Here is a 27817-nt window from a genome sequence, read left to right on the forward strand (position 1 = left end):
TCTACCAGCAGAAAGAACCTCTTTGCTGATGTTGAGTTGGTGACATCCCCTTCAGGAGGGGGATGTCCATGTGACCTCACTGGTCTTGTCATCCTGCAGAGACATTTAACTGTGGGCAGCCCTCAGGGCAACACGAAGCAGCAGAATACTGAACTTGAGTGGATGAAGTGATAGGAGTGAATCACACTTGCAAAATCCACCTCAAAGGGTGTGTAAAAGGAGCTGCTGTAGGAATGACCTACATGGGTCAACTTGGTATAGTTCAGACAAAAACAACAAAACCCACACAAACCCAGGTACTGAGCCCTTCTCAGGAAGCTGGAGAGCTTTCCCAAGGAGGCGGGTCCTTCCAGGCTGTGGGGTCCCCAGGGTGGATCTGGAAGAGCATAATCAAGAGCAAGTAACCTCAGTCAGGATTTCCATCAGCAGACACAACACATTTACTGCCTCTTGGCTTTTCCTCCCTTCAGAAACAGACAGTATCCATTATATGCCTGCCTTCCATGTGTTCCTTTTTATTTCTGACAGCAACAAGGAGTGAGAATTTTTGTTATGCTGTACAAAGAGGTGGAGCTTGCCCTGGGGATCAACAGTGAATACAGCAAGCGGACGCTCATGCACCTCCATCCAAACATTAAGGTAATTGCACAAGGCTGTGTGGAGGGTGTTTGCATTCAATTGTTCTTGATGGCTGGTGCTGACCCTGGTGTATTTGGGTGGGCTCTGCAAGTTCAGGAGAGTTTCCCACCATTGCAGTGGGAATAGTCTGACGAGACACACTCATATAGTGACTGCCACATCTGGCAGTTTCATTTCTTTAGGTTCTAGTGGAACATAAAATTGCTTAGTTTAGATTTGCCACAGCAACTATTCACCTTAATACACAAGAAGCCTATTTCATGTGACAAGTTAATGGTGTTAATGGAAAATTACAATTTGAGAACGTTGTCTCATTTCAGCATTTCTATTCAAATGTGAACGGTGAGAGTCAACACTGGGCGTTAACGTTCCCACCACAGAAGAACAGCATTGCACTGTCCTGTGCTGTTACGCTGCTGTTCTGGCACTGAGCAGGAAATCAGGTGTGACAAACCAGTAGATAAGGCTAGATCCAGTCTCTTAGAGACACATATACCTTAATGAGCAGTAAGGTACTTGTTATGCTAGAATAATTGATTTATTTTCACTTGATCAGTTGCCACAGTGAAGGGAAGCATCCGTTCATCATCTTCACAGCAAAACTGGACAATACGCACAAGCTGTGTCACAGGTTTTGGGAGCAGCCAGATGAAATTCAGTAGCTTTTTCTCCAGGAAGCAGGTGTAATGCCTCTAACACAAAAAATAAAACTCTAAGCTTAGATATAGCAATTAGGGTTCCATAAACACTTGTCAGAAAGAAACTCCTAAACAAATGCTGAACAACTTGATTTTAAGTAGGGGGAAAAAACCACCCGATTTCTGATTTCACTTGTGTGGTGGTAGCAACCAAAGAAGTGACTCAGATCACCAATATGTTGTTTTCTTTCAGAGCAGGCTCTCTGTTTGAAAGCTCAGCTATTACAGCTCAACTGAAGCAGTTTCTTAGATTATGGTCCTCTTAGGAAACTGTTGTAAGGGTGACCTATCCCAACATCAGTAACCATTGGGATTCCTGCCTCCTGGGGAAACACCTGCCTCCCATATGGCTGACCTCAGCTATGGGGCAATTGATTAGCTTCAGTAATTAAGCAGTGGATGCATCCATTAACAACTCCAATGTTTCCCCATCATCCCAAGCAGCCAGAAAAGAGCTGGACAGCTCTCTGCCTGGAAGGATTTAAATTTGACAGCTGTGCTGAGCTCAGGTGCTGGTTTCCTCCACAGGTGATGAGGCACCCAGACCACGTGTCCTCCTCTGTGTACCTGTGGGCCCACCACGAGAAGCTGGTGATTGTTGACCAGTCCGTGGCCTTCGTGGGTGGCATTGACCTGGCGTACGGGCGCTGGGACGACGACGAGCACCGCCTGACCGACGTGGGCAGCGTCAAGCGCGCCGCTGCCGTCAAGTCGGTGTCCACGGCCAACCTGGCAGTAAGTGGGCTGGGTCCAGCTGGTGGCCACAGTCAGCCATGGCAGGTCTGTGGCAGGGATGGAATGGGCTGTGTCCTCTTCTGAGCATAAGGTTGGGTTTTGGAGCTTTAATGACAAATAAGTGATGAGGAGGAAGGATCTAACCATCAAATGACTCTTCAGGGCCAGGTGCTGACCAGCCCTTGCTAGGGCATGGAGCTGAGAGAGCTGAGTTTCCCCTGGAGCTTGGAACAGCAGCCACAATTTGAAGTCTGTGTTCTTAAAATCATAGACTCTTAGAATGGTTTGGGTTGGAAGGGATCTTAAAGATCATGTTGTTCCAACCCCCATCATGGTCAGGGGCACCTTCCACTAGACCAGGTTGCTCCATGTCCTGTCCAATCTGGCCTTGAACACTTCCAGGGATGGGGCATCCACAGCTTCTCTGGGCAACCTCTCTTTTCTTAACAAAACTTAGAAATGCAGAGTAAGCACTTGCAGAGCGCTGTGAAATTTTTGTTATTCATGCCCTCAACAGCTGCCTTGTTTGCTGAGCTTTCTGCTAACCTGCATCTGTATGCAACCACATGTCTCTCAAAATTTGTGAGGTGTAGGTTGATGAGAGTTTCGGGGGAGTAATAATCCAGAGTAAATTTATGGAATCAAATGCTGCTAATATTACTAGGCTTTCCTAGTGGGTGCCTCCTCAGTACAGACTCTCCCCAGAAAGCATGCCTAGTTCCCACCAAAGTGTGTCTGTCACAGAGCAAAAATTGATTTGTTGTTTCTGAGCACTGATCTGCATGAGAATCTGTAGTTAGAGGGGGACCTCTTCATACCTGACCTGCAGCCATGTCTTGTGTCTTTTAAGTCTGCAGCGGAGTCGTCTGAACGTGTCCCCCTGCAGCCTCAAGCTCTGGCCCCAGAGAGCCACTTGTTCGAGAGAAATGCTGACGATGCCCCAGACACATCAAAAATGAAAGGAGTAGGAAAACCCAAAAAGTTTTCAAGGTTCAGTATTTACAAGCACCTGCACAAGCACGGCATGCACCACGCTGACAGCGTCAGCAGCATCGACAGTGAGTCAAGTAAGTGATGTTCAACTAAATAATGTATATAAAGGATGTGTGGAGGTGGGTGGGTGGGTGGGTGGGTGTATGTGCACATTCACATGATTTCCAGGGCAATGTGTTCTTTGTATGGAAGGAAAGTTGACAAGTTACCTAACTATCAGAATAATAACTATGTGTAGTCAACATGTAAATTTGTGTTGCTGCAAAATACAGAAGAAAGGTTTTGTGTGGATTATTTATTTAGCTAATTAGCAATTTTCATGAGCCATCAGATGATGTGATACAGTGTATGTGATTCTTAATGTTTGTGTTGTTGGAAAGTGTTTGTTCCTGCAAGAGAGAAATGAATCTTTAATTTTTCAACTTGGATTTATTATACCAAGCAAATAATTCCTGAATGGGATTATCCCCTCTCATAGACTAGTGTTAAAAGCTAGGTTTTAAATAAGTTCACTTAAATGGAAATATTCCAAATTTACCCACTTACTAGAGAGGAGAGACTGTTCAACAGTTGAATATTTAAATGCAGCTTTTAACTACCAACATTAAAGACAACTTCAGTGCTAAAATTACAAGGATCAGCTTGGCAATTGTTCCAGCATGAAATCCTTCCTGAAAGTCCTCAGCTCCTGGAGATGTGGGAACTTACTGGAATTTCCATCCCTCCCTGCAGATCTTACTCCTGCCTCTGGCTCCTTGTGGGAGTGTTGGTTGCACTCCGCTCAGGACACAGCCATGGCTTTGTACTTCATTACATCTGTTTGGGTTAAAACCAGCTGGGTGCTGAGTTTGGTCTTTTGCTTGTCAGTCACTCGTAGTTTCAGCAAATTGCTGTCTGGTTTGAGCTCCTGTGTTCCAGGTGTCTTCAGACAGGAGCAGGCACCAGGGTGGCAGAGGTGGACGTGTGTTTTTGCCATGAATAGAGCATCTTGACTTTCTGCAGGTTACTCTAACCCCACTAGGAGCCAACCGAATATAATCCAGAGTTTAAGGCCCCATCTGAAAATGTTCCATCACCACAGTGAATCCAAACAGGGGCTCGCTGAGCCTCGGGAGGGTAAGTGGAGGAAGGTAGAGCTGTGGACCCCTTTAGGCTTTAGCTGCTGATGTTTTTGCATTATAACTATGGTGAGAGTGAGGTTGGGTGCCAGGATCAGTCTTCCTTGCATGTTATTCTCCCAGCATCTTTCTCTCTCCTCTGTGGGCATCCTGGCAGAAGAGCTTCTCCAGAAACTACAAATACTGCAGCATAAATAAATAAGAAATAAAAAACCCAAAAGAAAACAATAACAGCAAACCCAAAATCAAACAAAAAACCCCAAATGAGCAAACAAAAAATTTGCAATACTGACAGCAGGGAGCAGTTGCAGAAATAGTTCTGATTCTGGTATGTGATGATTTCAGCAGCTCTCATCCTGTAAAGGAAGGAGCTGCTGGGAAGTTCTGTATTGGATATTTTTAAAGTAAGCCTGATGCAGGAAGACGTGCAAACAGAGAGAGGAAACAGCAGAGTGGCTGCTGCCACTCCTGTGTTTGGACAAAGACTTGGGTCCCTCCTTTGGTCCCTAATTAAAGCCAAGGAAAGCACACTCAGCTGAGGCAGGAGTTGGGTGGTTGCGAGCACTGAACTCTTCCCATCTCTGGACTGGTGCTGGAAGGGGCTGTCCCAGTGTGGTACCTTTTCAAGATGCCTTTGGGTTCAGGAACAGAGTGAGGAGCAGTTCTTCAGCATCTTCCTCTTGCAGACATCTTCCTCTAAGGCGTTAATTGCCGATTGTAAAATACCGGTTACAAAGTAGTGGCAGGCAGCAAAGCGTTTCCGTGTCTTTGTGGAAGCGATGTGCAGTGTCCCCTGTGGCCATTCGTGCTCGTCCATGAGTCACTGTGCAGTCACCGGCGCTCGGCACACCGAGCGTGTGTTGGCCTGTGTCCCACGCATTCCCCTTCCCACTGGGGCACTCCCAGTCAGTGATTCCCTTCCCCAGCTCCACCTGGACTCTGGCTAGGAGCTCGAGCTTCCCCAGGCAGCTGTGGTGCGGACCTGCTGCGTGGCATTTCTGGCATGGCTTGGCTCAGCTCGGCTCAGCGGGGTCGCAGCGGCGCTGGCAGGGCTTGCTTTGTGTCTTGTGCTGCTGCCAGTGTGTGTTTTGTTGACTGTTGAATGTTGTGGGTTTTTTTTCTTTTTCTAAGGGGTTTTATGGTTACCTGGTGGTGTGGTTGGGTTAGGAGGAGGTTTCTGCTCGTGGCATTGTTGTATAATCGCTGCATTAGTATTTGGTGTCACAGATGAAGGCTGCTCTCAGGGTCAGGAAATAACACCAGTTAACTGTTTATGGTCTAAGCCAATATTTTTGGATTTTTTAAAAGTGAGGAAAAAGAGTTCACTGCACCAAAATATGTGCTCTAGAAAAGGGATCCTGTTAGAAGGGAATAACCCTGTCTGCAATATTTTAGACTGTTTTTAATCAACACACATTTGGAATTCAGGATTCATTTGTTCAACATGTAAAATTGTATCAAAAATGTCATTGCTATTTGGAAAAACCAAAATAAAACTAAAAAGACCCACAATACTTCATGAGGGAACATGAACATCTTGTTCTAGTTAATGAAGACTAGTTCTGTTAGAGGAGATACACCCTGCTAGAGAGGCAAAATAATAAACTCTCTAGCAGAGAAGGTGGAATTAGCTCTCTATTAATGTAAAATACATGAAGTAGATGACATACATTATGTGGACTGCCATATGGGAGTATTTAGGTGTTACTGAACTGGGGAAAGGCAAATGGTTATAGGGTGATGTAGTCCAAGATAAAATTCAGCCATCTGCTTTTCATTTCCATAACAGACTCCTATACATAACCTGTTCTGATTGTATAAAAAATGCTAAAATAAGGAAGAAGAAGTACTAACATGCATCCCTTGAAAGCAACAGGAGGGCTAGGGAGAAACCAGCTTCAGCTGCTTGGGACTGGCAGGTCCCACCAGAGCTGTTCCATGGAGTGAGTCTCTCACTGCTGTGTGCAGGGGATGGCCATGACTTTGGAGCATGTTTTTGTTTTGTTTGCCTGGGACAGATAAAGGATCCATCCGCAGCCTGAAGACGGGTGTTGGAGAACTGCTTGGGGAGACCAGGTTCTGGCACGGAAAAGACTACTGCAACTTCGTCTTTAAAGACTGGGTTCAACTCGACAAGCCTTTTGCTGGTAAGTGGGAGTCTTTGCATTCCCCCAAACTTCCTTCTGCACCTTTTCGGTCCCAGCAGACCATATTTTTCCTGCTTCCAAGCCAGAGGTAACGAGGCTGGTTTGGTTTGGCTAGGAAAAAGCAGCAAAACTCCCTTTGAGGGGTTTTGGGGCCAACTGTGCTGTTATGGTCTTGCAGTCCAGGTCATCTGCCTTGTGGGTGCTTGGTGCCATCTCCCAGAAAGTTCAGTCTGAGGAGGGGGACACTGTGCTTTTCCACGTTCATGTCCTTTATCTGAGGAAATTCAACCATGCTCCCCTGTCCCACAGACTTCATTGACAGATACACCACGCCGAGGATGCCCTGGCACGACATCTCCTCCGTGGTGCACGGCAGAGCCGCGCGCGACGTCGCCCGGCACTTCATCCAGCGCTGGAACTTCACCAAGGTGGGTGTGGGTGTCACTGCTGGGGGCATGGAGATAAGCACAGCCTTGCCTCATCCTCCTGCCCTCTGTAGGCATCTGTTTTATCTCTTTGTGTTGTTCTGATGTGTTGCAAGCATTTTTTCTTTATCTGTTGCAAGCATTTTTTCTTTATCTGTTTCTTTCCCCCTGTGCAGATTATGAAACCCAAATACCGGTCCCTGTCCTACCCATTCCTGTTGCCCAAATCTCAGCAAACTGCTAACGAGTTGAAGTATCAGGTGCCCGAGGCTGTTCCTGCCACAGTCCAGGTGGGTGTTGATGGTCCCCTGCTCTCATACTCTTGAGAGGGCTTGTTCTGTATCCTCCCAGGAAGTTTGAATGCTTGACAGACCCTCTGCAAAACTTGAATTTTATAAGATGCAAAACTCTTATCTAATGCAGCTCACAGATTAGGTGGTCAGATCCTCAATTGCAATAGAATAATGCAACTCTTATAGTAGAGAGGCATTAATTTATATCTCCACCTTTGAGGTTAGAGGACTGAAGTGTGTACAGTACTCAAGTGGTGGGAACACTGACTTTGCATAGCCATGTGGTTTTATGGTTTGTTTTCTGCCACTCTTCGTCTCACGCCTAATACTTGGGGTTTATGATTTGAGAAGGCCTGATGGGTTGAGATTACCCACTGAGCATTTATCTCAGCTCTCAGAGCAGTCTGCCAGGCCCTGACGCCGCGCTCAGATGGGTTGTGGTCAGTGAGAGCCCAGCATTAAGTGGAGACTCGGGGCTGTTGCTTTCTGCCTTGAACTTCTTCTGCACTTCATTATGCAGCCCTGCACCCCTGTGGGTCCTCTGCAGTTCCACACAGCCAGCAGTCTGATTTGTGACAATCATCCTCACAGTCAGAATTGCCAAGATACCTCTGTGTAAAAGCCCAGTTAGCTCCATCAAGTGCATGTACTTGAATACTGCTGTTACCCAGCAGAAATAGGAACTTGTTGAAGAGTACAAAGTCAAAATAGATATGCTGAAGCAGCAAAACCATTGTGTGTCTCTGTGGATGAAAGATGTATGAAGTAAGAGCAGTTAGACCAAAACCAGGAAAAATGCATGACTTTGGTCTTTGTAAGGAGTGGTCTGTCCAGATGACAGCAATGCTTGGGGAAGCTTAGTGAAATAAGATGCTTTTTTCTGGGTTTGTGGGTTGCCAGGGCATTGTCTGCTCCTCGCTGTGTGGTGTGAGGGATGGGCAGCACAGGGATCTTGTGTCAGGGGTCTGGGGTGTTTTACATCAGCCTCCAAAGCAATGCTCACAGCTTGCTGGGAAATTGTCCCCTTCAGGCATCATCCTGCTCCCTGTGGCTGTAAATGCCTCCCTGTCTGTGTCTGATACCAGCTTTCTGGGAAATCTTGTTCTCATGAAGTGATGGGGCTTGTGTCCCCTGAGCACATTTTAACCACAAGATAAGCCACAACTTCTAAATCACGGGGTTTGCTGTAGCAAAAGTTAAGCTCTACTGATTACAGAACTGGAAGCAGTTCCCAAAGGAGAAATTAAACTGAGAACAACCTAGATCCAGCTTGCCCTCAATCCAGCTGCAGAGCTGCTGGCTCAGGGCATCAGGCTGTGGGAGAGGAGGATGAAGCTCGAACGGTGACTGTGGAATCCACAGACTCCGGTGCTGAGTGATGGGTGAGCAGTTGGAAAACCAGCCTGGCCACCACATTGCTGAGGCATTGCAAGTAACTGATGCATCCAGGAAATGAGGGGCTGCTCTCAGTGATGCCATTAACAGCAAAAAGAGAGCAGGTTTGTCTTGTAAATTATTCATTTGAAACTACCTTGCTCATTTCTTATTTATGCATCTGTCAAAATAGCCCTGCATGTTAGCCAGATAAATAGAACTAGATGATTTTAGGCTGCAGATATGTTGTCCTGAAATGTACCAGCCTTCCTAGTCTGAGGGGAAACTGGTGGGGAAGAGCATTTGCAGCACCAAGCATGGTGGAAGCAGTGAGGGGGGCTCCTCTGCCCAGGCTGGGGCACCCTGCCTGGGTGCAGGTCCTCAGGCTTCAGCTGGGTTATGATTTCTGGGTGACCTCCTCAATCTCCAAGGCAGGGATTTGCATGCACATACTAAAATTTTTACTGTCTCCTCCCTAATACCCACACTGGCCTGATTTGCATTGGTCCCCAGGTGACACCAGTGCCCTGAGCATCCCTGAAGTCCCACTGTGAATCCGTGAGTGACTCAGTCTCTCCTCCTGATGGAGGTTTCAGGTTTGGCTGCTGTAGGAAGTGGGGTCAGGGGAGGACACCTGCAGCCTGGATCTGAACTCCCCTCCTGGTTGCCTTTTTCTGGAGCTCCCAGGGTGTGCATCAGGGCATCCCTGTGTGACTTTTCCTTTCCTGCAGGGACAGGAATATCAACCTCTTGCCTGTCCAGTTTATTCATTTTGTAGCAGAGGGCTCAGGTGCTCACATCTCTTCTCAGTGGTACAGTTCTGCACAGAAAGAAGCAGATATCCTAGTCTTTCACCAACTTTTTATCCAGAAAAACTGGAGCAATATTCTTGTTCTTCTTGATATTGAATCCTTTGGCTGGCCAACAGCCAAACCCCTGTTATCCCCATTTGAGTACTGTGTAGAGATTTTCTAGGCAGAAGTTACTGCCCCAAGGTAAAATCCAGCATCCTGGGACTGTCCTTGGCTGTGGGATGATTGAGGAAAGCCTGGCTGCTGGGCTGCTTGTTTCTGACCTTGTTTGCAAATCTGTCTTCAATTGTGGGCAGATCAGAGGAAGGGAAAACACAAAGGATCCGTGGGGATTGCAATGTTGCTGCAAGCCCAGACCATTGACCTGTCAGCAGCAGATTCCAGCCTCATTGTACCATCTGGTTTTGTTCTCCTCTGTGAGAGGAGAGGAGTAGGAAAGCGTTTTTGGGAGGATAGGGCACTGACCAGGGCTTTCCCCTGGGCAGGGAGGATGAATGCAGTGTGTGTGGGAAACGCTGTGGAGGTACAGGCTGGGAAGGAGGAAGAGGAGTCAGGCGTGGTCTCTCATCCTCTTTCGTTTGAGCTTTGGGGCTTTGCTCGCAATAGCAACATAATTTTTGCAAGAGCACATTGATTCTTGCAAGAGTCAAATAGAGATCGGCCAGAGGCAGTGCCAGGTTTTTTTCCATCTCTCAATTTCCACTCCAGAGTCTGCAGTTATCTGCCAAAGGCAGCGTTGCAAAAGATGTGATGTGGTGAGGCAACATCCCATTCCTGATGGAAATGCAATGAAAGTTTAATGCTCTGGCAGCAGCTGACGCCCTCACCTCTTTGAAGTCAGCGTGAGAACTCGGCATTGTTCAGGATTTATGCACTAGCCCTCAGCAAACATCACATTTATTACCCTTGTATCAGTTAAAGGGATGACAAGCTATTGAGAAGCTTGAGGGGGAGGGGAAGAGAGAAGCAGGAGCATGGAGACTCCAGCTCTGGATGGGAGGTGCTCTGCTGGGCAGCATGTGGCCTTTTCTCCCCAGGAAATAGGTTGGGTCTGCCTTTAAATACCTTGACAGGGAAGAGAGAGATGGAACATCAGTGGTAAGGGAAGGGCTGTGTAGCAAATTTCCAGGTGTGAGTATGTGTGTCTGTGAATGCCACAGCTGTGTCTCCATGGGATGCTGCATTGTCCTGCCACCTCCTCACCTGTCCCTGTGGCTGCAGACCTGTTAAAAGTAACTTTATTTTGAGGAGGTCCAAGATGAAACACCTTACACCCATTCTGCTGTCCCAGCCAACATTTTCTGACGCCTCTTCTTCCCTTTGCATGGGGACTTGATGTTGTACCTGATGGGAGCTTTTTGGGTGATGCTGTGCCAGCTTTTGGGAATTGCCTGACACATTGTTCTGGGGTGAGGCAGAGGGATGATGGCGCTGTAATGGGGCAGCCCAGGGTGTGGAGTGAGCTGGGGTGCCAGTTATGTGGAGGGGTGAGGAGGAATGTAGGGAAGGGCAGGTGGATGATGCACTGGGAAGTCATGGTGCTGGAAAGGGATGGTCCTAAGTGATGGTTCTGTTGTGTTAACTAGCAGAAAAACCCAAAACAAGGTTGAATATCAGACTTTGTGCACTAGAAAGCTACAGTCTGCCACTTCCTGAAGTGCAGTTCCAGACTGCTGCACTGGTAAGAGTGGAAGTGCTGTGAGCTCCAGTCCAGGCTGCACATGGAAGAATCAGCCTGCTTCCTACCCAGAAAAGCTGTTTTTTCTGTTCTTATTAATGCCTGTAATATCTTATTAATGCCAGTGGTGGAATTTTGCTCAAGATCTTAGTCTGCCATGGTGTGCTCAGTGTGGTTTCAGCAGTGCTCAGCTTGGGATGAGTGGGAACACTCAGCCTTGGCTTTGTAAACCAAATGAGTGATTAAAAACCTTCAGGAGTGAGCAGCATGGCCTTGCAGAGGCTTATGCAGGCACAGGGCAGCTGTGACCCCAACACTCAGTTTGGGAGACTGCAGAGTGCACCCTCCTGTCAGCCAAGAGAGCAGCCAAATACAAGAGTTGCAGGGCCTGTTTTTTACTGGGAAAAACAGATGTGGGAGAAAGTTCCTGTCGAGGTGAAGGAATTAGCTCAGGAGTCATGTGCTACTTAACAGCAATGGTCCTCAGTGCCACCTCCAGAGATGCTCTGGAGGAGAGAGGATTGATTTGATAATTCCCAAGAGATGGGGATTTTTCTGGAACTGACACACACATTTCACAGATCCCCCGCCCCTGGATCTTGTGCTGTGGGGGACTGGCCCTGAGTTCTGGTATAATGGTTATATTGAGATATTTTAAGACTATTGTTTCAATGTTTTTGTCTTGACAATGTTTAAAGACAGAGGCTAATAATGAGTAACTATTCTCCCAAGCACGTACTCTGCCAACACTTAATTAAAAACTATATTTCCATCTAGGAAAGCGTCACTTGGGGCGTAGTGTGGCTGCCTCCTGACTCAAAGTGCAGGAGCAGGAGGTGCCACAGCATCTCTGGCTGGGGGGACGGGATGCTGGCTGCTGTGGGGCTTGCTCAGCCTGGCCCAGAACATGAACAAAGGTTGTTTCTCATGTTGGTTTGGCCCTCTTGCCCAAAAACTGCAAGATGGAGGGGCAAGACGTGCCCTGGGGATCTTGCAGGAATCTACTTTAAAAGTGGATTTCCAGTAAAAACTAAGAGGTAGATGTGGGCAGCTGAACTATGAATTTTAAAAGTCATATCATCACAAATGGGATGGCTTTTGCAAGAATTTGGCAAAAGAAACAAATGACCTTGAGTGCTGAGGACAAAGGCATGGCCTGCATTATCAGACTGACTGTATGATTCTGTACAGCCTCTCTGGGGGAAAAACACCCTGCCCCAGCTGGAGACCAGCTTTAAAGTGCTGGGCAGGAGATCACTGATGGGATGTGCACCCCTAAAGCTTGGAAATTTAGGTTGTTTTAAAAGCAGTTTATTGTGAGACCTTAAGCAAGAACAAGCATCTGGAGCTGCTCAGGTGGGAGAGGGCAGTAATGCAGCAATGGGACAGGGCTCTTACGTTTTTTAATCAAAACATTGCTAAGCAATTCTACTGTTTCTGAATGTCCTTTCTCATGATTACAAATGCAGTAAAAATGTTCCACTTATACCTTATTTAGTGAAAGCCTGGCTGTGCCAGGGAAGAGTGTTGGCTCTGGGAGAATTCAGGTGCCGTGGTGCTGTCCTGGATGGACAGAGCTGACAGTGTCCCTCTCTTGCTTTCCAGGTGATCCGTTCTGCTGCTGACTGGTCTGCTGGCATTAAATACCACGAGGAGTCCATCCACAAAGCCTACATCAGTGTGATAGAGAACAGCAAGCACTACATCTACATAGAGGTGAGTGGTGGGGAGGGAAGGCAGGAGGGTCCTGATGCTCTGGGCATGGCTTGCCCATTACTTCTTGAGGTTTGGTCCTAAGTTTTTATGCATTTAGACAGATCCACTACCTTCAGGGTCTTTGGGCCAGACTGATGGCTGTGTACCCTGACAGCATTCTGACCATGAGGTGGAAAAAGCAGACCTCTCCTTTATAAGGCTCTTCGGAAAATTGCCAGCAGCTTTCATGGCCTGTGCAATAGTCTCCCTGTCCCTTCTGTGGCTTTGCAGTGTCCCCTGTGCATGCCACTCACAGAGAGCTCTTCATCCACACAGCCTTCAGCTGCAGGAGTCTCTTGTGTCAGAGTGACACTCAGTGCTTGCTGAATGGAGATGCGTTTTCTCCTCTTTTTTTTTTTTTTTTTTAGCCTCCTGTTAGGTTGCTCTTTACATGAACTTTCTAAAGAGTGTGATTAATGAGAACTAATTCATTCCCTAAGCAGGCACAGACACACACATCATTTAATCATAATTTACAAAAGCCTCCACTCCAGTGGCACACAAGCCCAGCTATCTTTAGTTGCTCTTGGTCTGAAATAAAGCATGCAAACATTTTTGGTTGGTTGCTGGCAGTGTCTGACAGTAGCTTTGCTTGCTTTTCCTGCAGAACCAGTTTTTTATTAGCTGTGCTGATGACAAAGTTGTCTGGAACAAGATCGGTGATGCAATTGCTCAGAGGATTCTTAAAGCTCACAGGTAACCTGTTCTTAATGAGGCAGTGGAAGTCTTCCAGGTGCATTTCCATGGTGTGGTGCAAAAAATAACCCCTCAGTGAGCACAGCTGGACAGGAGCTGTGCCAACGCAGAACCGAGGGGGTCGAGCATCTGCATGTGCAGCAGTGAGACTCCTGAGTGGTTTCTTTGCATCCAGAAAGTGATTTTCTGGACTTACCCCAATGTAAATGTATTTTTAACTATGGAGCTTGTTTGAAGGCAAGTCCTTTGTGCTCTGGTTCAGTGACACCTTTGCTCCATTGCCAGCTTGCCTTTGAGCTGGGTGGTCAGGCAAGCTCATGGGTGGGAAGAGTGAACTGGGATTTGTGGTTTATTTAAATCATCTAGAGAGGAGAGGCTTCAAATAGGGGAAGCAAATACATTTTGAGGGTTCTGCTATTGTTTGAACAACTTTTTCTGGTACATCTGCAGGGTGTTCACCACCTCCAGTCTTTGCAAGGGGACCGTTGTTTGTTCCTGGGTGGATGGAATCCAAGCATGTTTTAGACACTCCTTCAGCACACCTGGCCCTGTGTTAACATTAATGCCACAGGTAGTGGCTGGTCTTCACTTTGATCCTGGGCAGTCTTGCTTAAGGTTGCTCCCTGGAGTCTCTTTGAGACATACATTTCATAGTATAAAACTGTACCCTGCTCTTGCTGGGCTGACATACAGAAAGCTTTCTGAACTTTTCCCTTTCATCTCTCATGGGTTTTTTTGCCATGCACAGAGATGTCTTCTTGCATGGATTATTTTTTCCATATTGTAGTTGTCCAGAACTCTGCAGGGCCTGCTTTTCCAGAGGTCCTCTCTCCAAGGTTGCAGGAATTTTGCTCTTTTTGGCACTTGAGCTTGGAAGTTCACACTTGGATAAAGGCACCCAACCTGAGACAGCCACCAGAGTGCAGGAAGTGTCTGCAAGGCCACAGGAGCTGCCCTGGGCCAGGCTTTGTTCAGAGCACTGTGGAAAGAGGAGCACTACTGAAACAGGGAGAGCCTGGGTGTTATCTGCTGTGCCATTAACAACGGGGTGGAGTTGCCTGTGATCTGTGTGAGCTGCAGTGAATAGCCCAAATAATTGAAATCAGCTAAGGATGAAAAGATGGGATGGATTTTCTCACTGTGGTGAATGAGGAGCCATGCCAGTGCTGCTGGAAATGCTGTTGCTGTGTTTGTATTGCAGCCTCGAAGCTCACAGGCAGCTGGACACAGCATCTTAGGGTACCTTCCAGTGCCTAAAGGGGCTAGAGGAGAGCTGGAGAGGGACTTTGGAAAAGGGCATGTGTGATAGGACAAGGGGAAATTGCTTTGAAGTGAAAAAAGGTGGAGTAGATTGGATATTGGGAAGAAATTCTGTACTGTGAGGGTGCTGAGGCCCTGGCACAGCAAATTCTCCAGGTAGGTTGTTAAGGTTTTCCCATTATATAAAGTTTATGTAAGGGGTGTCATTCTGTCCAGATACTAAAAATCTGTCACAGAAGGGGTCACACAGACTCTTAGTGACCCATTTCCAGATGTGATGCTCACTTCTGCAGTACTCCAGTTGTATGCCAGTCTTGTGCTGGCTTCATGCTGGCAATTCCTAATCAAGTATAAGGTTCAAATTCTGCATTACCTAAGATTAAAAGTAAATTCAGACCTAATTGGTTTGTATCATAATGCTAATTTTCCAAACTGCCCAGGGAGAACAGCATTTAATTGTAAATTAAGGTCTGTAGTGAGCTTGTATACTTCTCACTCTTCTAGACTAAATATTTTCTACTGATGTTATTAATAATGTTCTTTTCTTGGTTTCCTCTTTTTTTCATGGGTGGCTCTCTAAGCAATTTAATAAACACTGTCCTTACACAAACAAACTGCTTTTTGGGGAATGCTTTTGTTGGTAGACCTTTCCCATGCTACAAACAGACTCAGTTTCACAGTCTCTTGTGTCTGGGTAAGGCCTCATTAACTGTTTCTGAGCTCTGCTGGCAAACCAGAGCCAGTCTGCAGTGCCCAGCACAGCTGGAAGGAAGCACTGGTTGAAATGAAAGACACACAGGTCCTCACGGTCTCCCTCCTTGCTCAGATGGGACCCCAGTGCTTCACAATTCCCTCACCCCGAAATTCACAGGCATGGCTTGCCCGAGGAAGGAGTACTTCTAACAAAAACTGCAGACCGGCTCATCCTCAGAGTGTTTCTGAAATGGTTCTGTGCTGACTAAACTGTGTTTGCCATCTAGTGGCAGCATCCTTCCATGGAGCATTATCCTCGTCCTTCTCTTCCTTCTCCTCTGAGGCACAGAGCAGGGAATTCCCAACACCCAGGGCACCTGGAAGGTGTTCTCAGAGCAGATGCACCTGGCATTTGTCAGCAGAGGAAACACAAAGGGGGGATTTGAGAAAAACCCCTAGCAGTGCCACGATTGTAGCTTTTGTTCTGAATGTGTTCACAATTAGGGTATGGATTAGTTTGGAGAACTCTGGAACTGTGATGTATCAAGGACATATTTGCCTTCCCTGAATGATCAATGTTTTGCTTGTGCTCTGAGCTTTTTCCACATTTTCTGATGTTTCTGACTTCTGAAAGCCAGGAGGCAGTGGGAACGTTGGTTTAGATTTTGGGTTTCTGCCTGTCACAGCTCTGTAAGCTTTGCTGTGCTCTGCCAGGCAGTCGTACACACCAGTCTGCACCAGTATCAGTGTGGGCTATTGGGGTGCTCAAACAAACTTCTACAGTGGCAAACACAATATGAAAAATCCTTAGCTGGCCCCTGAATTTTGGTAAAAATGTGTTTCTTTTCCTTTAGCTTCTTTTGTTATCTGCTGAGAGTAAATTATCCCCTCTCCTCCTGAAGGAGCACTCACAGAATTTCTGATGGCCGGTGATGATTTCCTGAAACTGGAAATGCACTTCACGCTTTGCTCCCTTGAAATTCCTGTAGTGGCCTTGGATGGGAACCAAGTTGGTCAGCTCAGGGGAAGTGAAAGGAGGGGAGTTCACCTTGTGGGAAGCTGTAACTTTTCCAGGCTGACGTGGCATTCCCAGGCTGATATTCCCCCAAACTCTCGTTTCAGGGAGAACAAGCGTTTCCGGGTGTACGTGGTGATCCCGCTGCTGCCGGGCTTTGAAGGGGACATCTCGACGGGCGGGGGGAATGCGCTGCAGGCCATCATGCACTTCAACTACAGGTACCACAGGCAGGCTGTCAGAGACCCCCTGGACACCTCCACTGCTGCAGGGGGTCCCCAAGCCCCACCTGCCGTCAGTGTGACCAGCGTGGACACAGCTTTGGGCAACCTGGTCTTGGGGAAGGTGTCCCTGCCCATGGCAGGGGGCTGGAGAATAGATGAGCTTTAGGGTCCCTTCCAACCCACACCATTCTGTGATTTGTTTTCCATTGAACTGATCAAACCAGACTTGCTGATTTATCTCCAAATCTGCCTTTTTGGCTGACATTTGGCCTAGCTCTGCCTTCATTGGCCCCATGAAGGCAATGGCATCTTCCCCAGTGTGATTCCCCTGCTCCAGGATGGATGTTTGGGGGGGCACTTGCAGCCCAGCAGGTCTCATAGGAGATGCAGCAGTGCTGGGTAGCCCTTGTGCTGGGAAATGTAGAGGAAGGCAAAATGGCCCAAGATGGTTTTACTGGAAAGCTGCTGTGTTATGGTATGGCCAGGGCACAGTCAGTGTGCAGAGACTGCTGCAACCCTCAGAGTGAAATCCCCCTTTCTGCTGGCCTGCAGGGGTCCTGATGCACATCCAGGAGGATGAGTGGGGCAGGGGACACAAGCAGATGGAAAGTAGCATGTACCCCTGACCCTTCTGCCAGAGCTTCCTCCTGCGAGGGCAACCACAGGTCTTGAGAAATTGCCCATGGGTTGGTTGGTTCTCAGTGGAATGCCAGCTGTGGCTCTTCCAGCCCAGCCATAATCACACAAACTCCCTGACCTGGCCTTCTGCATATGTTGACGTTTTTGTTAATGTGATTTCACATCCAGGCCCAAGGCACAGAGGGTAGCAGCCCTTCTTGTCTAGAAGGCAAAAGTGCTCCCCAGCTCCTCTGTGGGTTGGTACGAACTCCTTTGCAAAAAGAGCAGTCATTTGGGATAAAAGTGTGCTCTGGAAGCACCCTGTTTCTCCTGCAATTTGAGAGGCATCTGTGTTTGTGATTTACCCCGCCCAGTTCTGCTCCAGCACGTGCTGCTGTCTTGAGCCATGGGGGTGCTGATAGCTGCCTGCCTTCTTTCCAGGACCATGTGCCGAGGGGAAAACTCCATCCTGGGCCAGCTGAAGGCAGAGGGTAAGAGCTTTATTCCTCTCCTCTGTGTTGTTTACTTTGGATGCTGCTGTTTGATGGATGCATCTATAACACGTAATGCAACACGTGCTGCGGGCTCATGGGGCTGTGAGTGACCTCCTCCCTGACCATCCTGCCATGGCAAGGTCTGCTGGGTCACACGAGCCGTGGCCCCTTGTCAGACTTCACACCTGGCTGCAGCCCTGAGCCAGAGGAGGGGAACACCCCAGGGAGGAGCACGGCACGGTTGCAGCTGCTCAGGATTGTGTTACTTGGAAAATGTCCTGAGCGGGGTCAGGCTTCTGGGAGCCATGAGCCTTCAGCCTGCCCCATGGATCCCACCCAGGGTTTGTTTCTGGCAGTTGTCAGACGTGGAGAGGAAGAACCTGCCTAAGCAGGAGGCTGTTTCTGAGTTGCTTCCTTGCCGTGAGGAATCCTGCTGGAATTTGCTCTGCTGGGAATCGGAGCACCGTGAAAACCCACATATCACAAACGCTAGGACCATGCAGAATGCCTCATTTGTTCTAGGTCCTGCTGTAAATCTGAACTGCACACAAGTACATTAGGACACATTTGCCATACTGACCATGGACAAAACACCTGCTTCTAGCCTCCTTTCTGCAAAATCTGCAGAAAAAGTCTCATAGTCCACTTATTGTAAGATGTTTGGACCCTTGTGTGCTGTGCCCAGGAGACTGGGGTAATTTCTTACTGAAGTGGGAGTCTCTGAGCAGGCAGCAGATCAGAGCAGCACAGTGAGCTCACAAGCAAATTTTCAAGTCTATTTTTTGAAAAGATTATTTTCATTATCTGCTTATTTATAATTTTTTTCAAAGTCAAAAGTGAACTGTTATTTATAGGGGGTCTTCATGTAAACAAGGCCTTTTCCTTTTCTCTTCCACCTCCCTCATCCCATCAGTTTTCTTGTCTTTTTAATTTTCAGTTGGAGATAAGTGGATAAACTACATATCATTCTGTGGACTTCGGACATATGCAGAGCTGGAAGGAAAACTGGTGACGGAGCTCATCTATGTGCACAGCAAACTGCTCATTGCTGATGACAACACGGTTATAATTGGTGAGTGGGGGCTCTCAGGAGGGGTTTGGGGCACTGGGTTGTACCTGCATCAGTCCCTTCCCATCCCCACACACAGTGCAGGCTGCAGAGTGCCACGGGCTTTTCTGTGTTGTCATTTCTTTCCTGAGAAATATTTTGCTGTTTAAAAGAAAAAAACCCAAAAACCAAACTCATAAATTCATCAAGGGGGAGGAAAGGATTCAGAGGGCTGTCATTTAATTTGTTTTTCTAAAATGGTTTTAAATCTGTGTGTAACCGTGAAGAGAATCCCAGTGCAGGGAATATTGTCCATCTGTCTTGTATCAAACTCTGCTCTAGCAGGAAGACTTGTGAGACTTGTCATCTGTTCCTGAAAGAACAGAATGTGCTGTAAAATTTGGAAGGTTTGGACAACATGTGTCACGTATCAGCTCCATTTCCTAAGAATGGGACAATATGCTACAGGGAGTAATAGATATCATTTCATCCTCTTCTCTTACCATATTTATTATGAGAACATGAAGCCAAGACAGGAGTTCAGGCTCAGAGCTCTACGCTGCAGCAGAATTTCAGCCTGTTTCTTTAAAGAAGCCCTTTTTGAGCTGTTATCTCAGCAATGACAACTTTGCCAATGAATATCTTCATACTAGATTTTACAAGACTCAAAATGCTCCCTCCCTTCAAAGCAGTGGTCTCAGATGACCTGTGGTGAGGTTTGCTTGTCTGTCACCCTCTCAGAGGCCAGATCCCGTCTCCAGTGCACAGAGTGGCTCAGAGGTGGTTTGATATCACAGCAGGAGCTGTGTTGCTCCAGCTGGGATGGTCTGGGGGCCTGAGGCAACTCTTAGTTTCTATTTTCTGTGCCTTTAAGCTTGAGGATAGATTTTTATATAGCCTGTGCATCTCTGCTGCCTGGTGAGGGGATGGGAAGATAAGAGCGAGTGCATGGAAATTAGGTGCTCATGGAGCTACTGTGTAGGAGGAAGGGGTGAAAGGACAGAGGGATTTAGCTGGTTTTTCCTCTGGAGGTGTTGGCTCCTCTGGAGTTAATCCAGTTCCTGGGAAGGCTCAATGGTTTCAATGGTGTCTGGAGATTTTTTTGTTTGTTTTGGTAATTTCTGTGGGTTAATGACCTCTTTATGCCTATCCTTCCCTGCATCTTGCTGTTCCCTTGGAGCCAACAGCTGCAAGCAAAGAGTGTCCTCCCGTCCCCTGTTTTCTGATGTCTGTGCAGGACAGAGAAACCTGTTTGGGGGGATAAAGCCTCAGCTGGTCTTGAGCAGATCCCCCTGAATGGCACAGCAACCTGACCATGGTTAGGAGGTTAAATGGCAGGGAGGTTAAAACGACAGGAGCTTGAAAGTCTTTTCCAAGCCAAACCATTCTGTGATTTACCCACAGAGCCCATCGTGCCTCGGGTAACTGGGTATCCAAACCAAATGCGGTTCGGACCTTTGAAAGCTGTGGCTCCTTCAGCAGAAGCATCTGGGAAGTCGCAGAAAGAATAAATTTTGAAAATGTTGGCCTGGGCTTGGCTGTGATTTAATCTTCTTCCAAACTGTTGAAGCCTGCAAAAATTAGTTGAGTTTTTTTCCCCTTCCCCCAAATTGTCTCAGGGTCTGTGTTTCCATAAGGAAGCCCCCTGGGTGGGCTTTCACCTGTCGAAGCCGTGGAGCTGAGGGGTGCTGAGGGCCCTGGGGGTGTTGGGTGGTGATGGAGGGTGTGCAGGAGCACCGGGAGCAGCAGTGGGACATTGCCTGTGCCTCGTCCTGCCCTGCCCAGGCTCTGCCAACATCAACGACCGCAGCATGCTGGGGAAGCGGGACAGCGAGATGGCCGTCATCGTGCAGGACACCGACACCGTGCCCTCCGTCATGGACGGCCAGGAGTACAGCGCCGGCCGCTTCGCCCAGTCCCTGCGGCTGCGCTGCTTCAGGTGGGGCGTGGGGCTGGCCGAGCACGGCAGGGAGGGATGTGGGCACTGAGCAGGGATGCAGGCAGGGCTCGCTCAGGCTTAACCTGCCCCCACAGCCTTTCAAACCGATGGGGCTGCCACTGCCTGCCCAGGTTTAGCTCTGCCTGGACTGGACTGAGCGCAGGGTTTTGCTGCTGTTTGTTTCACTGCTCCTGTCCACAGCTTGGTAGCTTGATTTTACAAATGATTTTGCTCCAGGATTTCGCTAGCAGAGCTCATAAACAAGTGGTATTTCTCCTCCAGATCCCATTTGCACACCCTCTTAATCTTGGGTGGCACTGTCACTTTTTAAAAGAAGCTTCTTTGCTGGGAGCAGCCATCTGGCCCACAACACGGCCATTTTTAGTTTAAGACCTTTTTCTTTCTCCTTTTTTTTCCCCTCACCCTATTTCCCATCTGGACAGTTACTGCACAGAAGAAAAGCAGCATTAGAGCTGACAGATTATCACAGGGGACAGGAGTGGGAGGGTGCTGGGAGCACACAGGGTTTGGCACGTCCCAAGGAAACCTCTTGTGTCCTGGCATTTATCAAGGGGGGAGTGCCCAGTGCTTCAGGCTCTGTGAGCATCCATCCTTTGTCTTCTCAGGGTTGTCCTTGGCGGCTCCGATCTCAGTCCGGAACACCAGGATCCTGTCTGTGACAAATTCTTCAAGGAGGTGTGGATTGCCACAGCAGCTCGCAATGCCACCATCTTTGATAAGGTGAGGAGCACAGCAACTTCCCCCTCCCTCCATCCCGTGCAGAGGCAGCAGATGCCAATGGGAAAACCAGCACAGGAAGGGCAAAGGCAGCAGGTCCAGTTCCTGGGGTTGGACCTTTAGGGATGTTTTGAAGGAATGTGTAGTGTCAGATGCAAGAGCTGTGAACAAGAAACTGGAGCTGGTGCATTCCCAGGGGTGTGATAGCACCCATGAAGGCAGCAGATCGGATTTCTCCTTGCGTTTGCATCAGCTCCAGTGAATGGCCATGGTGTAGTTACTACTTGTAATTAGCCACGGTGTAACTGGAGTAGAAGCAAATTTTACTTCTGTCTTTTAATGAGCTTTTTCAGTGATCTGAAAAGGCCCTGGAGCTTCCCCTCTGCCTGCTCCAGCCTCATTGAGGATAGGCACATACCTCTTCCCTCCATGTTCTCCAGGCTGTTAATTCAGTCACTCCCATCCTGGGGAATTCGTACTGGATGCTTTGGTCTTTCTCAGGAACTCTGCATTGCAGCATTTCCCTGCACTCATAGGCGATTTCTTCTTTCTGTTTTGTTCAGGTGTTTCGATGCCTTCCCAGTGACGAGGTGAATAATTTAACCCAACTGCGTGATTTCATCAACAAGCCCAAATTAGCAAATGATGATCCTGCGAAAGCAGCAGAAGAATTAAAAAAGATTCGTGGGTTTTTAGTACAATTCCCCTTTCGTTTTCTGGAGGAAGAGTATTTGCTTCCCTCCGTCGGAACAAAGGAGTCCATGGTACCCATGGAGGTTTGGACTTAAGAAAATGCAGACTGCTTTACCTTTTAAAGTCTTGTTCTCAGGAGAGACGTTAATGAAAAATATGGGATTTTGGAAAGTGAAAGGAGACAAAAAGCTTCTCCACCAAGCTAATGTGCCTTTCTTAAGGATTTTGGTGGAGGAACTTGAAGCAAATCGACACTAGCAGAGGAGAGGAGCAGAAAGACTTGGAAATGATGGCAGATGAGAAGTTTAACCTCTGGAGGAGTTACTTCTTCAGGCATGTTCTGAGCATCTAAAGGATGCAGGCTACTTCCTAGGACAGGAACTGACTCCCAGTCGATGTTGTCACCACTGCCAGCTGTATCCTGTGGTTGCGTTCGTACTGTGATCGTGCTGTGGCTGCACAGGAGTCGTGGGCTGCGTGTGCTGCTTCTCAGGCTTTGGGTATCTGCCCCTTGGCTCGCTGGAGGTCCCCATCTCACCCCTTCCACGCGCCGTCAGAGCACGTCGTGCAGCCCTTGCGCTGTTGGGAAGTGCTGTTTGCTGCTGCCTTGGGCTGTCCTGCAGCTTTCCGAGTGTTTCACTTCTTAAAGGGAAACAGACTAGCAATCCTGTATCAGAATCAGCATTTTGGTCTCTTCATCCCTTTGGGGGAAAAAAAATCCTCTATCTATTGCAGCTGGAGCAATCAGCAGCCCTCAGGCTTGGCAGAGGGCAGTCTCAGTGGAGCTGGAGGTGCTGGAGATCACTGGAGTTTGCTGGCCTTTGCAGACACACACAGCACGTCAGTTTGGTCCCACTGAGTGTGACTGTTTTCCTCAAGGGAGGATCAAGGTTCCAACTCAAGCTTGAGGTGTCCAGAGCCAGAGGAAACCAAGGCACTGCATGTAACAGGACAGAAACTCAAAAACCAGCATGAGCTGAACCAAGCTCTGCACTCTGCTTGTGCATTTATCTTGGGGGTTTGGGTAGATTTTCACTTCCATCCCTTTCCCTCTATTTAAAAGAAGGGGAAGGCCATGAAGCTGACACCATGCTCAGACTGAGCTGATGCGTGGGTTTGTAGATGGGGTGAATGCAAGGGGAAAGGGGAGCAGGTAACAAAGCCCTGTCTCTGCTCCACTTTGTTACTGAACCAGCCACAACCTTGAGTTCAGTCCTACAGGACCTGTCTTCCCAAGCAGAGGTAGAACTCAGCATGCACATTCCTGTTTTCCATTGCTGTTAGATGGTTTCCAGAGCTCATTTGCATCTCTCTGTACAGAGAAGCAGCAGTTCAGTCCAGCATCCTGGGAAAAACACTACTGTTCCTGGGCTAGGAGCTCGTGTGGTGAGCACCAGCCTGGGTCTTACCCCGTGCTCCATCCTGCAATCAGCCAGGTCTCCCAATTTTCATGTCCAGCTCCAGCCTGAGGTGTTCCTGGCAGTCTGCAGTGCTGTGTCAGGTGCTGGGAGAACAGCATTAGAAAACACCTAAGGAGAGTTGGATCTGGAGGAGTGGGAGGCTGAGCTCTTCTGCTGCCCCTGCACCCAGGGATCCCTTCCCTAGCTGGGTTATACCTGTGCCCAACACTCCTTGGTCAAAAGGTCCAGTGAACTGGTATTTATTTTAGTTCACAGAAGAGTTTATTTTTCCCTTTTCTGGCTCTTCCAACAGTTTTTTAACTGGAAAAGAATCCCACTGGTCACCTAGCTTTCCCAAAATGTAGCTGGCCTGACATTTTTGCTGATTGCCTTCTGTGTTCAGACCTGTAAATAGGCACCAGCTAATTCTGCACCTGCTGCATCACCCAAGTAGGGAACAAACCCCAGATGTTCTTCCAAATCTCAGCCCATTCCTACAGCTTCCACTTCCTAGTTTTACATTCGTGTTCTGTAGGTGCAGTTGCCTTTTACACTCCTTTCTGGCTGGTGCATCTGTGGTCTGGTTCACCTTTGGGAAGTGCATGTACAGCATTTTATGTGGTTGAGTCTGGGGGGTTGATGCTTCTACCTGGCATGCTGTAAGCACATAAATATGTTCCCTTGATGTTTTTCTCTTAAAAAATTGACCCGGGGTCACCCCCCACAGAGCCAAAGCCATGTGTGCCCTGACCATTTACAATCGAGAAAGATCAAAGGTGTCCTGTGATTTCATATCAGTGCAGGTTCAGAGCTTTTCTCTCCTGATGCTTTTAGCTGTTTTAGTTTGACTGAAGCTGCTGACTTTAAACAATTACAGCCTGCCAGAGAATCCTCGTCAGTCACACAGATCAGTGTTGAGAGTCAGAAAGTGTTCAACCCCACCACCTATATACACTGAACCTTGAAGTGAAACACTCCTGTCACCTTCTAAGTGCTCTTAGTCTCCCCATCCTCATATTAGTAAAAGTTTTTATAATTATTAAATTATCCTTACATTGTCTTTTAAAATGGTAGGTAGCTGATTGTTGGGGCTTCCTAACTCCCCAACAGGAGGGAGTTAGGGTGTTAGCTCCCCCTCTGCCAGGCTGCTTTGGGGAAAAACCACACAGGTTCTGCAATGCTCACTGTTGTGTGATAGCTGCTGGTCCCCGGTGACACAGCAGAGCCATGGAGGGAGATGTAATTGACTGATTCGGTATGAAAAGGTGCTAAGTAGGAAGGTCTTTCATTATTGAGGAAGCAGACAGGCCTGGTGCTGGCTCTCTGTCTGGGAGGAGGTTCCCCTCTGTGGGAACAGAGGCACCGTGCTGATCATCCCTTCCCTGTGTTGGTGCTAAACTCCTGATACCAGGAATTTAGTAACATTCAAATGTAAGCAGGGTGTGCACGGCAGCCTCGGCACAGTGAGGAGATCCCAGCATCCCCAGGGGCTTGTGGGGCCACCAAGTTCCCTATGGAAGCAGCACTGCTCACCCCAAACAGACAACAGGCTGGAGCCACTCCCGGTGAAGGCCCCACTCATTCACACCATGGCTTGTGCTGTTTAGAGCTGGCTCCTTGGGTCCTGTCAGCTACAGGTTTGTTTCTTACATTAAGAAGCCTGTGAGGTTGAACACCTTGAGAGAGTTGATTTCTGCACCTGAACAATCACTGCTGCTTAGTCTGTCATACCAGCTTGGGCTTCAAACTGGAGAGGGTCACCCACGATACCCAGAGCTGGAACAGGTGATGTGGATTCAAGCACTAGCAACCCCAGAAACATCAACTGTTTCTTGTGGCATTTATTTGTTAGAATTACAGGAAATGAGAACTTCTCCCAGGCTCATACTTTATTTTGTAATTCAACTCAAGTAGAACACTTCTTTTCCCTTTAATTTATTCCTTAACACATGCCACTTTGAGAACTCACACTCCTTCCTTAAATTTTAATAGTCTGATATTTTAAAATATGTGTTTTGTTGTATAGATGTTGGACTGGATAAATGTTTCACGGTAAAGTTAATGCATGATTTAAAAAATGAGGGATAAAATGTCATCGTCTGCAAGAACTGTACTAAAAAACAATTTATAGGAGAACCCCTCCAGTGCTCCATGGAAGAGGCGAAGTGCTCGGCTCAGTTTCTGCTCTCTTGGTCTCAGTTTGTCCCCCTGACTTGGTGCAAGCTTTGCTGCATTAAACCCCAAACACTCCATTTTCCTTTCTTTTGATCAAGTTTCACAACATGATTTTACAATCCTGGTGCTGTCCCTGGGAGAACCTCGGTGCACGTGTTGCCTAGCTGGGACTCTTCCATGAACAATTTACAATATCTTTATTCCTTCCGAGGGAGCATCCCTGTACAATCAAGTGCAGATGTGGTTTGCTGTTGCTATTTCAGTGTAACAAGCCTTGAGCACTTGTAGCAAGGATAGTCCGGGGTTGTATCTGGGCACAGAGCTGCATTTGTGGGGACACTCCCATACAAGCATGAGAGTACTGGAGGATAATGCCTTTTCCCTCTCCTGCTGAATGTGGAGCCCCAAATCCATGCTGGTCTGAGCTGACCCCGCTCACCAGCAGCAGAGCCTTTCACGGTGCACTGCTGTGGTGGCCAAGGGGAAGAAAACTAGCGCTCTCCAGACCAGGATATGAGCAGAGTTTGGCACCCCTTGGGTGCCCCAGGAGAACTGTCACAGCTTGTGGCACTCATTCTGCAAATGGTTTCAAACAAGCAATCGCTACTGCACTGCTGAGATCCTGCTGAAACCAGGAGCTTTGCAGCATCCTGCTCTAAAACCTGGAGTGTGACTTCATGGCAATGAATCAAGGCCAGCATGTGAATCTCAGTGTATCAAAGTGGAGCTGCCCCAATAACCATACATTGACCACTGAATGCAATGATCCTCTTGGGGTGGCACTTTTTTTTCCCCTGTTTTCCTTTCCTTGCCTGCTTTCTTGTTGTATTTTCCAGTATTTGTGATTATTCTATTTTTAACCTTCCAGTATCTTTTCATAAAATCTCCTCTATGTAAATAATTCCAACTTTCCCTAGTTCTGACACTAGGGAAATGAGAAAAAGTGTCAAAAAGTCACAGTTTTGGGAATGTTTTTTTTTTTTAAAAATTGTGTCTCTAGCTAAACTAATCCACAAAAGGAGAGCTTCCACTTGGGGTGTGAGCGCAGGTCTCCGTGCGTCCCTCCCTTCCAACAGTGCTGCTGTGACACTGAATATCCCTTCTGTGAAGGCTGCTGGAATTGAATTTTGTATCCTTGTTCCTGCTAACAATTGCTTTCCTTTCCACTCCATTTGTATCTGGTAAATGAATGTGTATTAATGGACTGAAAATACAACCGATCATCATGTCAGCATGTTTGGCTTTGGTGTAATTTCTCCTTGTTCTGGGGGCCTCATCCTGCCTTGGGTTGAGTTCTGTCCTTGCTCGGCATCAGCAGCCGAGACGTGATGGAGCTGCAATAAAAATGGCTAGACTTGAGTCATTTGGGTTTTCCTGGGAGAGAGAAATTGCTGGGGTGAAACAGCAGAGAAAGAAAATTGGACTTCATAAATACATTAAAAAGTCGTGTTTTAAAGGAGTTTCAATAATCCAAAAGCATTACGAAAGGCGTAGACAAAAACACTCTGTCCCCAAAACAGAATTAACTTGCCCCTGTCTCCTTTAACTTCCAGTAAAGGAAATTCAGCAGAGAGAGAGGAAGAAGCAGCTGCCTGTTGTCCTCCAGGGGCAGAAGAGATTAATAAAGCATCAGTGGCATTTCCAAGCTCTCTTGCAAACTGAAAACATATTAACTTCTCCGTTTCTTAGGTTTCATCTCCTTCCTCAGATGCCAGAGGGCTCTCCGCATGTTCAGAACTTCCAAACCCAATCTGTGTCCTCGACAGACACAATAAACCAAGACAACAGAGCCAGAGGGTGAGGCAGGGGGTTGGTAAGAGACATCAGGCAGCTGCTGAGTGACACCCTCAGCTTCTGCTGCCACTCCAGCATCTCTGCTGATTATGTGCCTCCTGAATCCCACTTACGGGCTCCTGAAGAGGAGATAGTGATGAGCAGGAGTGACGTGGGACCTGACAGTCACTGCTGGGTGCATGGTGATGAGCCCAGGGTGCTGGATGGCAGCAGGGTGGCTGTGGGGTCACACAGGGCAGCCACAGCTGAGGCTGGCGGTGTCTTGCCAGCATTGCTTGGTTTCTGTGCGAGCAGCAGGAGAGCTGTGGGATCACAGTTGAGGCTATCTTGGTGTGGAATTAGCGTGAAACTGGAAGTGGTCCT

At 47.8% G+C, this 27817-nt stretch overlaps 1 protein-coding gene across 5 annotated transcripts in view; it reads left to right on the top strand.

The window, feature by feature from the left end:
* The window catches only part of PLD1 (phospholipase D1), a 76980-nt gene extending 50086 nt beyond the window's left edge, over positions 1 to 26894 (top strand). For 2 of the 5 annotated variants that reach the window (XM_032119210.1, XM_032119209.1), the window contains 15 exons: positions 529 to 639; positions 1866 to 2117; positions 2923 to 3139; positions 4068 to 4181; positions 6202 to 6330; positions 6640 to 6758; positions 6932 to 7045; positions 12518 to 12628; positions 13275 to 13363; positions 16439 to 16552; positions 17615 to 17664; positions 18605 to 18739; positions 20501 to 20654; positions 21281 to 21395; positions 21956 to 26894. In XM_032119210.1, the coding sequence (XP_031975101.1) occupies positions 529 to 639; positions 1866 to 2117; positions 2923 to 3139; positions 4068 to 4181; positions 6202 to 6330; positions 6640 to 6758; positions 6932 to 7045; positions 12518 to 12628; positions 13275 to 13363; positions 16439 to 16552; positions 17615 to 17664; positions 18605 to 18739; positions 20501 to 20654; positions 21281 to 21395; positions 21956 to 22180 (2049 nt within the window). In that variant the 3' untranslated portion in view covers positions 22181 to 26894. The remainder of the gene's footprint in view (positions 1 to 528; positions 640 to 1865; positions 2118 to 2922; positions 3140 to 4067; positions 4182 to 6201; positions 6331 to 6639; positions 6759 to 6931; positions 7046 to 12517; positions 12629 to 13274; positions 13364 to 16438; positions 16553 to 17614; positions 17665 to 18604; positions 18740 to 20500; positions 20655 to 21280; positions 21396 to 21955) is intronic. The other 3 variants (XM_032119211.1, XM_032119212.1, XM_032119213.1) reach the window with 3 other exon arrangements.
* The last annotated feature ends 923 nt before the right edge of the window (positions 26895 to 27817 follow it).

Source organism: Corvus moneduloides, chromosome 10 (assembly GCF_009650955.1).
Source record: "Corvus moneduloides isolate bCorMon1 chromosome 10, bCorMon1.pri, whole genome shotgun sequence".
Classification (NCBI taxonomy): domain Eukaryota; kingdom Metazoa; phylum Chordata; class Aves; order Passeriformes; family Corvidae; genus Corvus; species Corvus moneduloides.